The 16,763-nt window shown below is 45.9% G+C and overlaps 1 protein-coding gene across 1 annotated transcript in view; it reads left to right on the top strand.

Moving 5' to 3' along the window:
* Positions 1-16,763, top strand: part of LOC112072589 (uncharacterized) — a 63,100-nt gene that overhangs the window by 7,577 nt on the left and 38,760 nt on the right. The window contains exons 2-3 of the mRNA XM_024139980.1: positions 10,366-10,449; positions 13,069-13,143. Coding sequence (XP_023995748.1) covers positions 10,392-10,449; positions 13,069-13,143 — 133 coding nt within the window. The 5' untranslated portion in view covers positions 10,366-10,391. The remainder of the gene's footprint in view (positions 1-10,365; positions 10,450-13,068; positions 13,144-16,763) is intronic.

The following is a 16,763-nucleotide window of genomic DNA, read 5'->3' as shown; positions in this document are numbered from 1 at the left end:
CGTACTGGGCCGATCGCAATACCCTCTTGAACGCCTTACGGTCAGATGTCGAGCAGTTGCCATACCAGGAGTGAAACAACTGGTCAGGATGCATTCAATTGTGCAGCTGTAAAACCTATTGATGATCTGGGAACCCATGCCAAATATTTTCAGTCTCCTTAGACTGTCTTGGTATGTTTGGACCACGAGAGTTCGTTGATGTGGACACCAAGGAACTTGAAACTCTTGGTCCGCCCACTACAGCCCGATGTTAATGGGGCCTGTTCGGCCTGCCTTTTCCTGTAGTCCACGATCAGCTCCTTGTGTCTTGCTCACATGAGGGAGAGGATGTTGTCCTGGCACACCACACTGCCAGTTCTCTGACCTCCTCCCTATAGGCGTCTCATCGTTGTCGGTTGATCAGGCCTACAACTGTGTGTCGTCAGCAAACCTAATGTGGTGTTTGGAATCGTGTTTGGCCACACCAGTCATGGGTGAACAGGGAATACAGAGGGGGACTAAGTACACACCCCTGAGGGGGCCCAGTGTTAAGGATCAGCGTGGCAGACGTTGTTGTGCCTTACTCTTACCACCTGGGGCGGACCGGAGGTCCAGGATCCAGTTGCTGGGGGGGGGGGTGTGTTTAGTCCCAGAGTCCTTAGCTAGTGATGAGCTTCCGTTAGGGGCCTGGGCTATTGGCTATGTCAGATACGATTCTTTCTCTGCATGGGGGAAGAAACACATTTCATGCAATTCTACTACACTTCATATGACTGGAGACATTAGAGTTTATTTTCAAATGACAGGGTAGCACTGCTAGACACTGATAGACTCTGCTGACAAACGGATCAATAAAAATGACGTTGTCCACATAATAGACGAGAACGTGAGACACAAATGGAATATGACGTACACCTAAACTGGAGGAGGAAATTATTATCCACAAAACTACCTTTTAAGTGACTCTGACCCAACAATGATAGTGTGAATATAACTCCCCGGGGATATAGCAGATTCTTTCCTCTCGTGCCAATAAGAGAGGCTATAGTTTATAGAGGCCTACTGTTTTGTTAATTTAAGTTGAGAGTTTTGATAACTAAAAGACATATTAGTATTTTCATTATCTTCTCTTTACAGGAATACCCATTTTCTTTCCAAACTATGTTTTCCTGCAATTAAAATGTTGAAATATTGAGATATGCCTGGCTGGGCCTCTCTACTTTTCAATGACAGTTGCAACTCAATCATCTAATCATCATAATCTAACCAAATTGCGCGCGATGCCCTTCTTAAATGTAGGAAAGTGTCCATTTTGGGGGTGTCTGACTTCTGATTGGCTTAACCCTGATTGGGCTCCCGAGTGGCGCATCTAAGGCACTGCATCTCCGTGCAAGAGGCGTCACTACAGTCCCTGGTTCGAATCCAGGCTGTATCACATCCGGCCGTGATTGGGAGTCCCATAGGGCGGCGCACAATTGGCCCAGCGTCGTCCGGGTTTGGCCGGAGTAGGCCGTGATTGTAAATAAGAATTTGTTCTTAAAAGACTAGTTAAATAAAGCACCTCACCGCGGCTAATAAGCTGGGCTTCAGTCATTTTATTTTCATCTCGCACAGCAAGTCAAGTCTTTTAAAAAATGAATATTTTTTACTTCTATTTATACTAGTTCCTCACAGTATTTGAAAACATCTTTCCAACACTCGTCACCTCTGATCTGCGTTGCTGTTAAATAGGCTGTGGACATGTTGCTTTTCTATTTTACTGACTTGTCAATTTCATATTCATACTAGTAGCCAGTCTGGACTCAATCAATTTAATAAGAATCAAATGCTCCTGTCATTATTTAGCCCTCCTGCTGTGTTCCGGGCGAATTGGACCGATTTACAAGTTCTCTCTCTTAAAAATGTAGTTAATTTAATCTGATTGTCATAAGATTCCATGACTTTGTCCACACAGGGCATCTGAACACACACAATACATTTTGATGATTTTCATAAAATTTTAGGTGATTTATTTAACTTTTGTACACCTGTGATGTTAACGGTTAGAAATGACCGGTCATTTGAAATTAATGGGTGAGACTACAATTAGTGTATAAAATTGAATTCAGGCATATGTCCATTCTTCAGATGGACACACTTCCTCTATCAGACCCCCACATGCATGTGTGTTTGAACACACACACACACACACACACACACACACACACACACACACACACACACACACACACACACACACACACACACACACACACACATCTCACTCCCCTTTTTGGCTTCCATGGCAACCCCAATATAATATTTCCCCATCAGGAACCACACCTGTTGGAATTCTCACAAACAATCGCAACATTGTTTCAATAATATATAGAACTTTTCTCGCAGCTCTGGTATATAAAGCTTTTTTGAGGCCTTGATCACAGTTCATTCTGTGGCAGCACAATGACCAAACGATATACTGTATGTGAGGCTCTTGATCATATCTTTGATAATGACACTGGTGAGGAGGAGAGTCCTTGTTAAACTTTGACACAAAGTAGTCTGTGATAAATAGCACAATATGTTTCATCTGAGTATTTGTTATATTCAAAATAATCCATACATTTGGCTTTTTTACTCGAAAACAAGTTGTATGAGCTCAGGTCACTGAGGCCTTCAGGCCATAAATAGCAAATAGAAGTTCAAAACTTGTACTGTTCACAAGAACTTAAGTTCATAAAAATCTAACACATTAGGTGAAAGTATATGTATTATTATGGATTTATTAACAGCTAAAATGGGGGAGGTCATTTTGGACCGGGAACACATTATTAATTAACATGAAACGAACACAACAGGAGGGTTAATCTTGTAAAAGGCCTACAGTGCATTCGGGAAGTATATAGACCCCTTCCCCTTTTCCACATTTTGTTACGTTACAGCATTATTCTAAAAGGGATTCAATAAAAAAACATCCTCATCAATCTACACACAATACCCCATAATGACATCACAATACCACATAATGACATCACAATACCCCGTGATGACATCACAATACCCCGTAATGACATCACAATACCCCATAATGACAAAGCGACAACAGGTTTTTAGAAATGTTTGCAATATTATTAAAAAATAAAGTATTCAGACCCTTTGCTGTGAGACTTGAAATTGAGCTCCGGTGCATCGTGTTTCCATTGAGCATTGAGCATCCTTGGGATGTTTCTATAACTTGATTGGAGTCCACCTGTGGTAAATTCAATTGATTGGACATTATTTGGAAAAGATGCACACCTGTCTATATAAGGTCCCACAATTGACAGTGCATGTCAGAGCCAAAACCAAGCCATGAGGTCGAAGGAATTGTCCTTAGAGCTCAGAGACAGGATTGTGTCGAGGCAGAGATCTGGAGAAGGGTACCAAAAAAATTCTGCAGCATTGAAGGTCCCCAAGAACACAATGACCTTCATCATTCTTAAATGGAAAAAGTTTAAAACCACCAAGACTCTTCCTATAGCTGGCTGCCCGGCCAAACTGCCCAGCAACCAGGGGAGAAGGGCCTTGGTCAGGGAGGTGACCAAGAACCCGATAGACACTCGGACAGAGCTCCCGAGTTCCTCTGTGAAGATGGAGAACCTTCCAAAAGGACAAGCATCTCTGCAGCACTTCACCAATCACGACAGCCTGCTTTCGGGACAATGAGGAACAAGATTCTCTTGTCTGATGAATTCAAGATTGAACTCTTTGGCCTGAATGCCAAGCGTCACGTCTGGAGGAAACCTGGCACCATCTCTACGGTGAAGAATGGTGGTGGCAGCATCATGCTGTGTTTTTCAGCAGCAGGGACTGGGAGACTAGTCACGATTGAGGGAAAGATGAACGGAGCAAAATACAGAGAGATCCTTGATGAAAACCTGCTCGAGAGGGCTCAGGACCTCCATCTGGGGTGAAGGTTGACCTTCCAACAGGACAACGACCCTAAGCACACAGCCAAGGCAATGCCAAAGTGGCTTTGGGACAAGTCTCTGAATGTTCTTGTGGCCCGGACTTGAACCCAATTAAACATCTCCGAAGAGACCTGAAAATAGCTGTGCAGCGAGATTCGCCATACAACCTGACTGAGCTTAACAGGATCTGCAGAGAAGAATGGGAGAAACTCACCAAATACAGGTGTGCCAAGCTTGTAGCGTCATACCCAAGAAGACTCAAGGCTGTAATCGCTGCCAAAGTACTGAGTAAAGGATTTGAATATTTATGTAAATGTAATATAAATTTTTATTTATTTTATTTATAAAGTTCATATTTATATCCAAAAATCTGAGTTTTCATTGGCGCGTAATGTTCAGTAGTTCCAAAACATCCGGTGATTTTGCAGAGACCCACATCAATTTACAGAAATAGTCATGATAAATGTTGATGAAAATACAAGTGTTATACATAGAATTTTAGATCCACTTCTCCTTAATGCAACCGCTGTCAGATTTCAAAAAACTTTACAGAAAAAGCAAACCATGCAATAATCTGAGTACGGCGCTCAGACGACAAATCAACCCAAAGAGATATCCGCCATGTTGGAGTCAACAGACGTCAGAAATAGCATTATATATATTCACGTACCTTTGATGATCTTCATCAGAATGCACTCGCAGGAATCCCAGTTCCACAATAAATGTTAATTTGTTCGATAATGTCCATAATTTGTCCAAATTCCTCCTTGTTGTTCGCGTGTTCAGTACACAATCTAAACTCACGACGCGCGTGCAAGTACGGACAAAGTCCATTAAGTTATATTACAGTCTGTAGAAACATGTCAAACGAAGTATAGAATCAATCTTTAGGATGTTTTTAACGTAAATCTTCAATAATGTTCCAACCGGAGAATTCCTTTGTCTTCGGAAATGCAATGGAACTCAAGCTAACTCTCACATGAACGCACATGGTCAGCTCGTGGCACTCTGGGAGAGACCTTACTCAATCCCCTCTCATTCGCCCCCACTTCACAGTAGAAGCATCAAACAAGGTTCTAAAGACTGTTGACATCTAGTGGAAGCCTTAGGAAGTGCAACATGACCCCATTTCCACTGTATCTTGGATAAGCAAAGAGTTGAAAACCTACAAACCTCAGATTTCCCACTTCCTGGGTGGATTTTTTCTCAGGTTTTTGTCTGCCATATGATTTCTGTTATACTCACAGACATCATTCAAACAGTTTTAGAAACGTCAGAGTGTTTTCTATCCAAATCTAATTATTATTATTTTTTTTATTTTTTTTCACCTTTTTTAACCAGGTAGGCTAGTTGAGAACAAGTTCTCATTTGCAACTGCGACCTGGCCAAGATAAAGCATGCAGTGTGAACAGACAACACAGAGTTACACATGGAGTAACAATAAACAAGTCAATAACATGGTAGAAAGAAAGAGAATCTATAATCAATGTGTGCAAAAGGCATGAGGTAGGCAATAAATCGATAATTAACTTTAGCAGATTAACACTGGAGTGATAATCATCAGATGATCATGTGCAAGAAGGAGTACTGGTGTGCAAAAGAGCAGAAAAGTAAAATAAAAAAGCAGTATGGGGGGTGAGGTAGGTAAATTGGGTGGGTAGTTTACAGATGGACTATGTACAGCTGCAGCGATCGGTTAGCTGCTCGGATAGCAGATTTTAAAGTTGTTGAGGGAGATAAAAGTCTCCAACTTCAGAGATTTTTGCAATTCGTTCCAGTCGCAGGCAGCAGAGAACTGGAAGGAAAGGCGTCCAAATGAGGTTTTAGCTTTAGGGATGATTCAGTGAGATACACCTGCTGGAGCGCGTGCTGCGGGTGGGTGTAGCCATCGTGACGTGAACTGAGATAGAGCGGCACTTTACTAGCATAGCCTTGTAGATGACCTGGAGCCAGTGGTCTGAGACGAACATGTAGCGAGGGCCAGCCGACTAGGGCATACAGGTCGCAGTGGTGGGTCGTATAAGGTTGCTTTAGTAACAAAACGAATGGCACTGTGATAAACTGCATCCAGTTTGCTGAGTAGAGTTTGGAAGCTATTTTGTAGATGACATCGCGAAGTCGAGGATCGGTAGGATAGTCAGTTTTACTAGGTAGTTTGGCGCGGTGAGTGAAGGAGGCTTTGTTGCGGAATAGAAAGCCGATTCTTGATTTGATTTTGGATTGGAGATGTTTGATATGAGTCTGGAAGGAGAGTTTGCAGTCTAGCCAGACACCTAGGTACTTATAGATGTCCACATATTCTAGGTCGGAACCGTCCAGGGTGTGATGCTAGTCGGGCGGCGGGTGCAGCAGCGAACGGTTTAAAAGCATGCATTTGGTTTTACTAGCGTTTAAGAGCAGTTGGGCCACGGAAGGAGTGTTTGTATGGCATTGAAGCTCGTTTGGAGGTTAGTAGCACAGTGTCCAAGGAAGGGCCGGAAGTATATAGAATGGTGTCGTCTGCGTAGAGGTGGATCAGGGTCGCCCAGGCAAGAGCAACATCATTGATGTATACAGAGAAAAGAGTCGGCCCGAGAATTGAACCTGTGGTCCCCCATAGAGACATGCCAGAGGACGGACAACATGCCCTCGATTTGACACACTGAACTCTGTCTGCAAAGTAGTTGGTGAACCAGGCAAGGCAGTCATTAGAAAAACCGAGGCTACTGAGTCTGCGAAAGATATGGTGATTGACAGAGTCGAAAGCCTTGGCCAGTCGATGAAGACGGCTCCACAGTAATGTCTTTTATCGATGGCGGTTATGTATCGTTTAGTACCTTGAGCGTGGCTGAGGTGCCACCGTGACCGGCTCGGAAACCGGATTGCACAGCGGAGAAGGTACGGTGGGATTCGAGATGGTCAGGTGATCTGTTTGTTGACTTGGCTTTCGAAGACCTTAGATAGCGAGGGCAGGATGGATATAGGTCTGGTAACAGTTTGGGTCCAGGTGTCTCCCCTTTGAAGGGGGATGACCGCGGGCACTTTCCAATCCTTGGGTATCAGAATGATACGAAGAGAGGTTGAACAAGGCTGGTAATAGGGGCTCGACAATGGCGGCGGACAGTTTCAGAAATAGGGGGTCCAGATTGTCAAGCCCAGCTGATTTGTATGGGTCCAGGTTTTCCAGCTCTTTCAGAACATCTGCTATCTGGATTTGGGTAAAGGAGAAGCGGGGAGGCTTGGGCGAGTAGCAGCGGGGGGGATGGCGGGGCTGTTGGCCAAGGTTGGAGTCGCCAGGAGGAAGGCATGGCCAGCCATTGAGAAATGCTTGTTGAAGTCTTCGATTATCACGGATTTATCGGTGGTGACCGTGTTACCTAGCTTCAGTGCAGTGGGCAGCTGGGAGGAGGTGCTCTTGTTCTCCATGGACTTTACAGTATCCCAGAACTTTTTGGAGTTAGAGCTACAGGATGCGAATTTCTGCTTGAAAAAGCTGGCCTTTGCTTTCCTGACTGACTGCGTGTATTGGTTCCTGATAATATGCATATCCTAGGATCTGGGCCTGAGTAGCAGGCAGTTTACTCTGGGCACGCTTTTCATCCAGATGTGAAAATACTGCCCCCTACCCAAGAGAGGTTAAGGGATTGGCACCTTGCTTCATTGATATTTGACATACTGCACAGTGTAAGGACCATGCTCGGCATTAAAAATAATTACTGTGGATCAGATATGGTTGAATGTTGTTTCCCATCATCACGTGAAAGATACGTGATAAACGGCTGCCATCTCTTAACAAATCTATTAGATCTGCCAGAGATATCATGTCGAATCCTTTCTATATGTAGCAAGCTAGTTACTTCAGCTAACCAGGTTTTAAAAACCGGTACAGTCTCCTTATTCTGAAGGCTCAAAATTGTTATTTTTCCAATAAACATGCCATATTGTAATGTTTTTTGTTCTCAGTGGGTTAAAGTCGTTAGGTGCTGTGATCTGCCTAAATTAGCAGTATCCGCGGCTGGTATGAGGTTACAGCTGTATACTCATGAGAAACACTTACAAATATCCTGCCAGAATGTGTGCAGTTTGGGGCATGACCAGAAGTGGTGACCCAGGGTACCCCCTGTAGATTTGCACTAGAATGTGTGTAATTTGGTACAGGAATAGTGGAGTGTCATGACGTTGCCCTCTTCGGGTACAGCGAGCACCATCCCCCTCTCTCTGCACCATCCTTCTCTCTCTTCCCCCTACACCAGACTCTGTTAGGCAGGTCATACATTCCTGGAGGAGATTCTTCCTCATGGCCAGACATTATAGAGAGAGAGTTAGTTTTCATAGAGAGAACAAAGGGACTTCTTCCATCTCACAGAACTTGAGAACTGAACAATATTCATGTTCTGGAGAATGTATAAACGTTCGGGTGAAGTAGCCAGCTACGAACTGGTCCGTTTGGTACAATTTTGTGAAACTCAGAGACAATACAGCCACATTACTATAACCCTGTTTATACAAGAGTCTCAGTTGTGAGGCTCGCATCTAATTGTTGTATAAAATGAATGAGTAAAGATTAAACTATTTGTGAAATTATGTAATGTGATTTTAAACTGTTTAATGAAGGAAACTCCAATTCCCTTTGGAGTTTAACTAAATCATAGGCCCGCCCCATGAGCACAGACATTGATCTGGCGTCATGGGACAGCCCCTTTCTGCTCTCCCGAATATAACCCCCACCTTGGGAATTTATCTGGAGACCATGCTTCTCTCAATTACGAGAGGGCTAAGGTTTGAGTGTAGACCTGCTTACCTCGATAACCACAAGAGGGCTAAGGTTTCAGACAATTGCTGAATTCCTAACCACATGGTTAAACTCAGACTATTGAACCGACAGAATAAGAACAAATCCTTGATACTAATTACTAGTCTGCAGCTAGGAATTCGGTATCATTGACCGCGAAGACCGACAACCGCTGAAACATCTATTCTATAACAACATTGCTGAATGTTACTCTGAACTATCCATTGTAACTACGGCAGAGAAAGAGAGGGCGGACAAACTCTCCAACAGAAACTAACTTTCCAATAGAGATCACAACGACACACTGAGCGTAAATATATATATTGATTGCAATTATTCCCGAATGAGTGAGCGTTCATGTGCTAAGGATTAGCATTTAATTGTTACAAGACACTACCAAGTGATAATTATATCTCAGTCGACCCCCACTTCCCTTTTGTCCACCAAGCCGCGATACAGGTTTATCCCACTAGGGAAACTACACTATCATTTCCTTGTAACTATGCTATCATTTCCTTGTAACTATGCTATCATTTCCTTCTAACTATATCTACTGTTTGTTTGTGCATTTCTATGATTGATTGATTATTTAATTAGTAAATAAATGATTTAAGACAATTGATGTATCGATGACTCATAGTGAAGACTGGGTTCGTGCAGATAACCAAAAATTTACGACGTTTGGAATGAGACTAACGTGAGGTAAAGAATAATTCATTAATTAAGAAGATTAATTGATCAGATATTAAAATATATGAAAGTTATATTAGGAAAATTATAACTTTGTAATCTGAGTATTTTCCTTGGTGCCCTGACTTCCTAGTTAATTACAGTTACATGATTAAGTTAGTTTAATCACGTAATAATAATTACAGGGAATTTTTGATAAAAATAAGTCTTCAGTTTAATGATGCCAAAGACACGATAGGAGTCTGTGAGTCGCTTTGTGTTGAATAAGTTGGTGTCAGGAGCACAAGTGAATATCTCGAAGGCAATCAGCCCAACAGTCATCAGTAATCTCCATACCAAGGTCTTCCTCCCAGGTCTCCTTCAAATGTTGTGTGGATACAGAGTCATATGCTGTAAAGAGATCAAACTCTTGGAGCCAGGGGCGAGGTATATGAAAATATACAATTCGCGTGCAGGTGTAATTGCCTCCGTGGCACATAGTTTCAGAAGAAGTTAGATGCGGGGAGATCGTACATTTCCCTCAACTGTGCGAATGTGGCAAAAATATTATTGACGTAAAGGTCTGCCTATAGTAGTAATGCCCTTTCTCTTGCGCTCTCGCTCTCTCCCCCTTTTCTCGCTCTCTCTCGCTCACCCCTTCTCTCTCTCTCTCTCTCGCTCACCCCTTCTCTCTCGCTCACCCCTTCTCTCTCGCTCACCCCTTCCTCTCGCTCACCCCTTCTCTCTCGCTCCACACCGCCTTCTCTCTCGCTCACCCCTTCTCTCTCGCTCACCCCTTCTCTCCCTCCGCTCACCCTTCTCTCTCGCTCACCCCTTCTCTCTCGCTCACCCCTTCTCTCTCGCTCACCCTTTCCCTCTCTCTCTCGCTCACCCCTTCTCGCTCTCCTCCCCTTCTCTCTCGCTCTCTCCCCCTTCTCTCTCTCTCGCTCCCCCCTCTCTCACTCTCTCCCCTTCTGTCTCTCGCTCCCCCCTTCTCTCTCGCTCGCTGCCCTGCAGGTGTCCCAGTCTGCTCTGTGGTCAGGATGGGGGTGAAGGAGCGTCCTCAGTGCTACTTTGATGTGGAGATCAACAGAGAACCAGGTAAGATGCGTCAACAACCACCCGGTGATGGCTCACTGCCAGACTAAGAAACACTGAAGACAGGACTTTGCTGCTCTGTCATTCTCATTCACGTTTTACATGTAGCCTTGGCTAGGCTTGTTGAGACGAGATTGTTTTTCCTAGTCGGCTCTGGATTCCAACCCAATCTTTCGGTGACTGGCCCAACACTCTTATTTGAAATGCAACAGGATATTAATCATAAAGCCAGACTGCCTAATATCAACAGTAATTGTTCTATGTGCTCCAGATTGGATGCATGCCCTATTTACTGTTTTACTGTAGAATACTGTACAACCTACTGCATACAGTAACACTATCTATACAGGGCGAGCTGGGTGGGTGTTTCCATACTCTGGGGAGCATTGCTAGGCAGGTCTTGACATGGGGTCCAGGGTGTTGAATGCGGTCCAGGGTGTTGACATGCGGTCCAGGGTCTTGACATGGGGTCGCAGGGTCTTGACATGCGGTCCAGGGTCTTGACATGGGGTCCAGGGTGTTGACATGCGGTCCAGGGTGTTGACATGGGGTCCAGGGTCTTGATACATGGGGTCCAGGGTGTTGACATGCGGTCCAGGGTCTTGACATGGGGTCCAGGGTTTGACATGGGGTCCAGGGTTTGACATGGGGTCCAGGGTCTTGAACTTGGGGGTCAGGGTCTTGACATGGGGTCCAGGGTCTTGACATGGGGTCCAGGGTGTTGACATGCGGTCCAGGGTGTTGACATGCGGTCCAGGGTGTTTGACATGCGGTCCCAGGGTCTTGACATGGGTCCAGGTCTTGACATGGGGTCCAGGGTCTTGACATGGGGTCAGGGTTTGACATGGGGTCCAGGGTGTTGACATGGGGTCCAGGGTCTTGACATGCGGTCCAGGGGGGTTGACATGGGGTCCAGGGTCTTGAATGGGGTCCAGGGTGTTGACATGCGGTCCAGGGTGTTGACAGTGGGGTCCAGGGTGGTTGACATGGGGTTCCAGGGTGTTGACATGGGGTCCAGGTGTTGACATGGGGTCCAGGGTCTTGACATGGGGTCAAGGTGTTGACATGGGGTCCAAGGTGTTGACATGGGGTCCAAGGTGTTTGACATGGGGTCCAGGTGTTGACATGGGGTCCAGGGTCTTGACATGGGGTCCAGGGTCTTGACATGGGGTCCAGGGTCTTGAACAGGGGTCCAGGGGTTTGACATGGGGTCCAGGTGGTTGAAGTCCAAGGGTGTTGACATGGGGTCAAGGTGTTGACATGGGGTCCAGGGTGTTGACATGGGGTCCAGGGTGTTGACCATGGGGGGTCCCAATGTGTTGACTTGCGGTCCAAGGTGTTGACATGGGGTCACAGGGTCTTTTGACATGGGGTCCAGGGTCTTGACATGGGGTCCAGGGTGTTGACATGGGGTCCAAGGTGTTGACATGGGGTCCAAGGTGTTGCATGGGGTCCCAAGGTGTTGACATGGGGTCCAAGGTGTTGACATGGAGGGTCCAAGGGTGTTTGGACATGGTCCAAGGGTGTTGACAATGGTGGGTACAACCAGGTGTTTGACATTGCGGTCCAGGTGTTTGACTTGCGGTCCAAGGTGTTGACTTGCGGTTTCAAGTGTTGACTTGGGCCAAGGTGTTGACTTGCGGTCCAGGGTGTTGAACGTGGGGTCCAGGGTGTTGACGTGGGGTCAGGGTGTTGACGTGGGGTCCAAGGTGTGACATGGGGGTCCAGGGTCTTGAATGCGGCCAAGGTGTTCCATGGCGGTAATGTGTACGGTCCAAGTGTTGACTTGCGGTCCAAGGTGTTGACTTGCGGTCCTAGAGGGTGTTGACTTGCGGTCCAGGGTGTAGACGTGGGTCCAGGGTGTTTGGACGGTGGGTCCAGGTGTTGACGTGGGGTCCAGGGTGTTGACGTGGGGTCCAGGGTGTTGACGTGGGGTCAGGGTTTGACGTGGGGTCAAGGTGTTGACTTGCGGTCCAAGGTGTGACATGGGGTCCAGGGTCTTGACATGCGGTCCAAGGTGTTGACATGCGTCCAATGTGTTGACTTGCGGTCAAGGTGTTGACGTGGGGTCCAGGGTGTTGACGTGGGTCCAGGGTGTTGACGTGCGGTCCAGGGTGTTGACGTGCGGTCCAGGGTGTTGACGTGGGGTCCGGGTGTTGGAAATGGGGTTCAAGGTGTGAACATGGGGTCCAGGGTGTTTGAAAAATGGCAGTGACAACTAGGGCCTGGACCATACCAGTATCGCCATGCTCGTTAGTATCATAGCAAAGAAACAAAACAGGAAGTGGATTGAACTTCTTTCGGGAAAGCAGCCCCAATGGTAGAAACTAGCATGTTGTCAAATGTAGTCAAATGTATTTATTTTCCAAGCTATAGCATATACAATATTTTACATACAGAGGTTCTAAAGGACCAAAGAGCGGTTTTATGTATTCATTTTTTGCCATGTAAAAAATCTTGCGATACTGGTATCGTCCCAACCCTGTGATACTGCGATGTTGAGATGATTGGTCAGGTGCCATACGCCATTAGAAGATGTATTGTCCAGAGAGACCTGTCAGCCAGGATATGTTTCAGATGAGTTCCTCAGTCAGGCCTAACACATTGTTCTGTCTGTTTCAGTTGGACGTATAGTCTACAACTGTTCTCCGATGTCTGTCCCAAGACGAGCAAGAACTTCCCTCAGTTTGTGCACTGGTGAGTATTGACCAGACACAGCAGGTTCTGGATGTTTCTCCTGTCTATGTATCCCCGCAGAGCAGAGTTCCAACTCAATATTACATGAAGCCTATCCTTAACCTCCATGTTTGAGATGTATGAAATGTACCTAGTCTATAAATGAACATCCAGTTAGACATTACCTCCAATACCATGAAGACATCTCTCCCTGGAGGAGGAGCTGCTGCAGGATGTGGTGAAACAGTAACAGCTTACAGTACCTCTCCCTGGAGAAGAGCTGCTGGAGGATATGGTTGAGACATCACTGTAGTGAGACAGTAACAGCTACAGTACCTCTCCCTGGAGGAGGAGCTGCTGCAGGATATGGTGAGACATACTGTAGTGAGCAGTAACAGCTACAGTATCTCTCCTGGAGGAGAGCTGCTGGAGGATGATGGTGAGACAGTAACAGCTACAAGTACCTCTCCCTGGAGGAGGAGCTGCTGCAGGATGTGGTGAGACAGTAACAGCTACAGTACCTCTCCCTGGAGGAAGAGCTGCTGCAGGATGTAGTTGAGACAGTAACAGCTACAGTATCTCTCCTGGAGGAAGAGCTGCTGCAGGATATGGTGAGACAGTAACAGCTACAGTACCCTCTCCCTGGAGGAGGATCTGCGAGGATATGGTGAGACAGTAAACAGCTACAGTACCTCTCCCTGGATGAGAGCTGCTGCAGGATATGGTGAGACACTAAAAGCTACAGTCCTCTCCCTGGATGAGGAAGCATGCTGCAGGATATGGTGAGACAGTAACAGCTACAGTACCTCTCCCTGGAGGAGGAGCTGCTGCAGGATGGTGGTGAGACACTAACAGCTACAGTATCTCTCCCTGGAGAGGAGCTGCTGCAGGATGTGGTGAGACAGTAACAGCTAAGTACTCTCCCTGGATGAGGAGCTGCTGCAGATATGGTGAGACAGTAACAGCTACAGTACCTTCCCTGGAGGAAGAGCTGCTGCAGGATATGGTGAGACAGTAACAGCTACAGTACCTCTCCCTGGATGAGGAGCTGCTGCAGGAATATGGTGAGACAGTAACAGCTACAGTACCTCTTCCTGGAGGAAGAGCTGCTGCAGGATGTGGTGAGACAGTAACAGCTACAGTACCTCTCCCTGGAGGAGAGCTGCTGCAGGATATGGTGAGACATCACTGTAGTGAGACAGTAACAGCTACAGTACCTCTCCCTGGAGTAGAGGAGCTGCTGCAGGATGTGGTGAGACACTAACAGCTACAGTATCTCTCCCTGGATGAGGAGCTGCTGCGCAGGATATGGTGAAAATGCCCCACAGTCTGTCCCTAATCTGAGATAGTGTTTCGGGATGAAGGCAGTCTGGGAGGGGAGGGGGGTTGGAGCCTGCCTAGGTTTAGGGAGGGAGGGGGGGTTGGAGCCTGCTCTAGGTTTAGGGAGGGAGGGGGGTTGTGGAGCCTGCCTAGGTTTAAGGGAGGGAGGGGGGTTGGAGCCTGTCGTAGGTTTAGGGAGGGAGGGGGTTGGAGCCTGTCTAGGTTTTAGGGAGGGAGGGGGGTTGGAGCCTGTCTAGGTTTAGGGAGGGAGGGGGGGTTGGAGGCCTGTCCTAGGTTTAGGGAGGGAGGGAGGTTGGAGCCTCAACTAGATGACACATTTATTATTCCAAATCTGCAGCTCGTGGTTGGAACACACATTTCCCTACTTTTTATTGTATATATTTTATTCAAGTTTTACAAAATGTACATCAATGTAGGTACAAAGATTTTACCATACCCCAACCACACACCCTCGCTCGCTCCCTCCACACAACCCAACCCAACACATCCACCCAACCCCCCCGAGTCCGTTACCTACCTCCTCCCTACCTCAGTCCACCCACCTCAATTCCCTCCCGCCCAACCACTCACCCCATATACCCACCCCGCACCCTTTCTAAATTCCTTCCTAGAAAACAAAAATTATACATCTATATCACAACAAATAAACAAGATGGAGACAAAGAGTATTTAGGGGCCTGGTTGGGAAAAGTAGAAAAAATTCAATTTACATATGTATTGGAAGGACTTAATGTTTTCTCTCACTGGACAAGAAAATGTATTATCTATTAGGGATGGACTTAATACCTTTCATTGTCCAGTGAGATAAAGCATTATCTATTAGGGAAGGACTAAATTATTTCTCTCACTGGACAAGGTATTATCTATTAGAGAAGGACTTAATACCTTTCCTTGTCCAGTGAGAGAAAGAATGATCTATTAGGGAAGGACTTAATACCTTTCCTTGTCCAGTGAGAGAGAGAATGATCTATTAAGGAAGCAGGAAATAAGTGATTTTTATCAATAGGTCCCATAGTAGTAGCAGAGGAGATTTTAAAATGCCGTCTAAACTGGTACCAAATCTTAAGTGTGGTGAGCACTACATGATTGCAAGTATTGCGAGAGGGGGATGCTGGGGGAGAAGAGCAGAGTAAGGCAGGAAGAGAAGCAGGAATACAAGAATGTGCCTTTACATGGCACCATGGGGTATCTGCAGCATGTAACCAGAATTTCATAAATTGCTAGTTGACTGCCCAGTAATAGTATAAAAAGTTGGGTAGTGCCAGCCCTCCACTAAACTAAAGATCTATTGACTCTGGGTCCTCTCCAGATAAATGTGGCAACAGCCTGATTGACTTAGGACAATAGGATAGATTGAAATAGATAAAGGAATTTGGGTAAACTGTTCAAATTTACAGCATTAATCCTTCCTATCAGTTTTCATTTGCGCAAGAAGGGGAGCGAAATGTGCAGAGAAGAGAGCGTGTAATGAATGAGGTACGTTCACTCCAAGGTATTTGAAAGCAGAGCGGCTAAGCTGAAAGGACTGTCTGCTGGATCTCTATCGCTGCTGGATTGATTGAGACTCACTTTTCTGGAGATTCAGCTTGTAAACAGAGAAGGAGCCAAAGTTCTCCAGAATAGAAAGTAAACAGGTTACAGGGTTATTTACATTGAGTAACAAATCATCTGCATACATTGATAACCTATGTTCAACTCCTTCCTGTGTTACATCTTGGGAAGAGGAGGATGCCCGTAAAGCTACTGAACGTGGCTCAATGGCGACGGAAAATAATAAAGGGGACAGTGTGCAGCCTCTGCGTGTCCCACGTACCAGTGCAAAATAATCCGAACGGTACAGACATTGGCCTGGAGAGGTGTATGCAAGAAACAGATTCATGAGCTTAATTTTTCCTTAAATCTTTTAAGAATAGCAAATTTCCTTAGGGAGATTACCACCTCAGGGGAGTTGGAGAATTGTTTAGAATAAATCATTTTAAACAGCGTCCGAATATAAAGAAAATGAATATCTGTCCTTTTTATGAAGCCGGTTTGTTCTTGTGATATGAGTCCTGGTTAGACTACTTCCAGACGCCTTGCTATCACCTTCTTCGTACCAGGCATTGATGCAACCGGTCAGGATGCTCTCAATGTTGCAGCTGTAGAACCTTTTGAGGATCTGAGTACCCATGCCAAATCTTTTCAGTCTCCTGAGGGGGAATAGGTTTTGTCGTGCCCTCTTCACGACTGTCTTGGTGTGCTTGGACCATGTTTGTTTGTTGGTGATGTGGACACCAAGGAACTTGAAGCTCTCAGCCTGC

The sequence above is a fragment of the Salvelinus sp. IW2-2015 genome, unplaced genomic scaffold (assembly GCF_002910315.2).
Source record: "Salvelinus sp. IW2-2015 unplaced genomic scaffold, ASM291031v2 Un_scaffold1972, whole genome shotgun sequence".
Taxonomy (NCBI): Eukaryota; Metazoa; Chordata; class Actinopteri; order Salmoniformes; family Salmonidae; genus Salvelinus; species Salvelinus sp. IW2-2015.
This window is presented reverse-complemented; position numbering and strand designations above follow the sequence as displayed.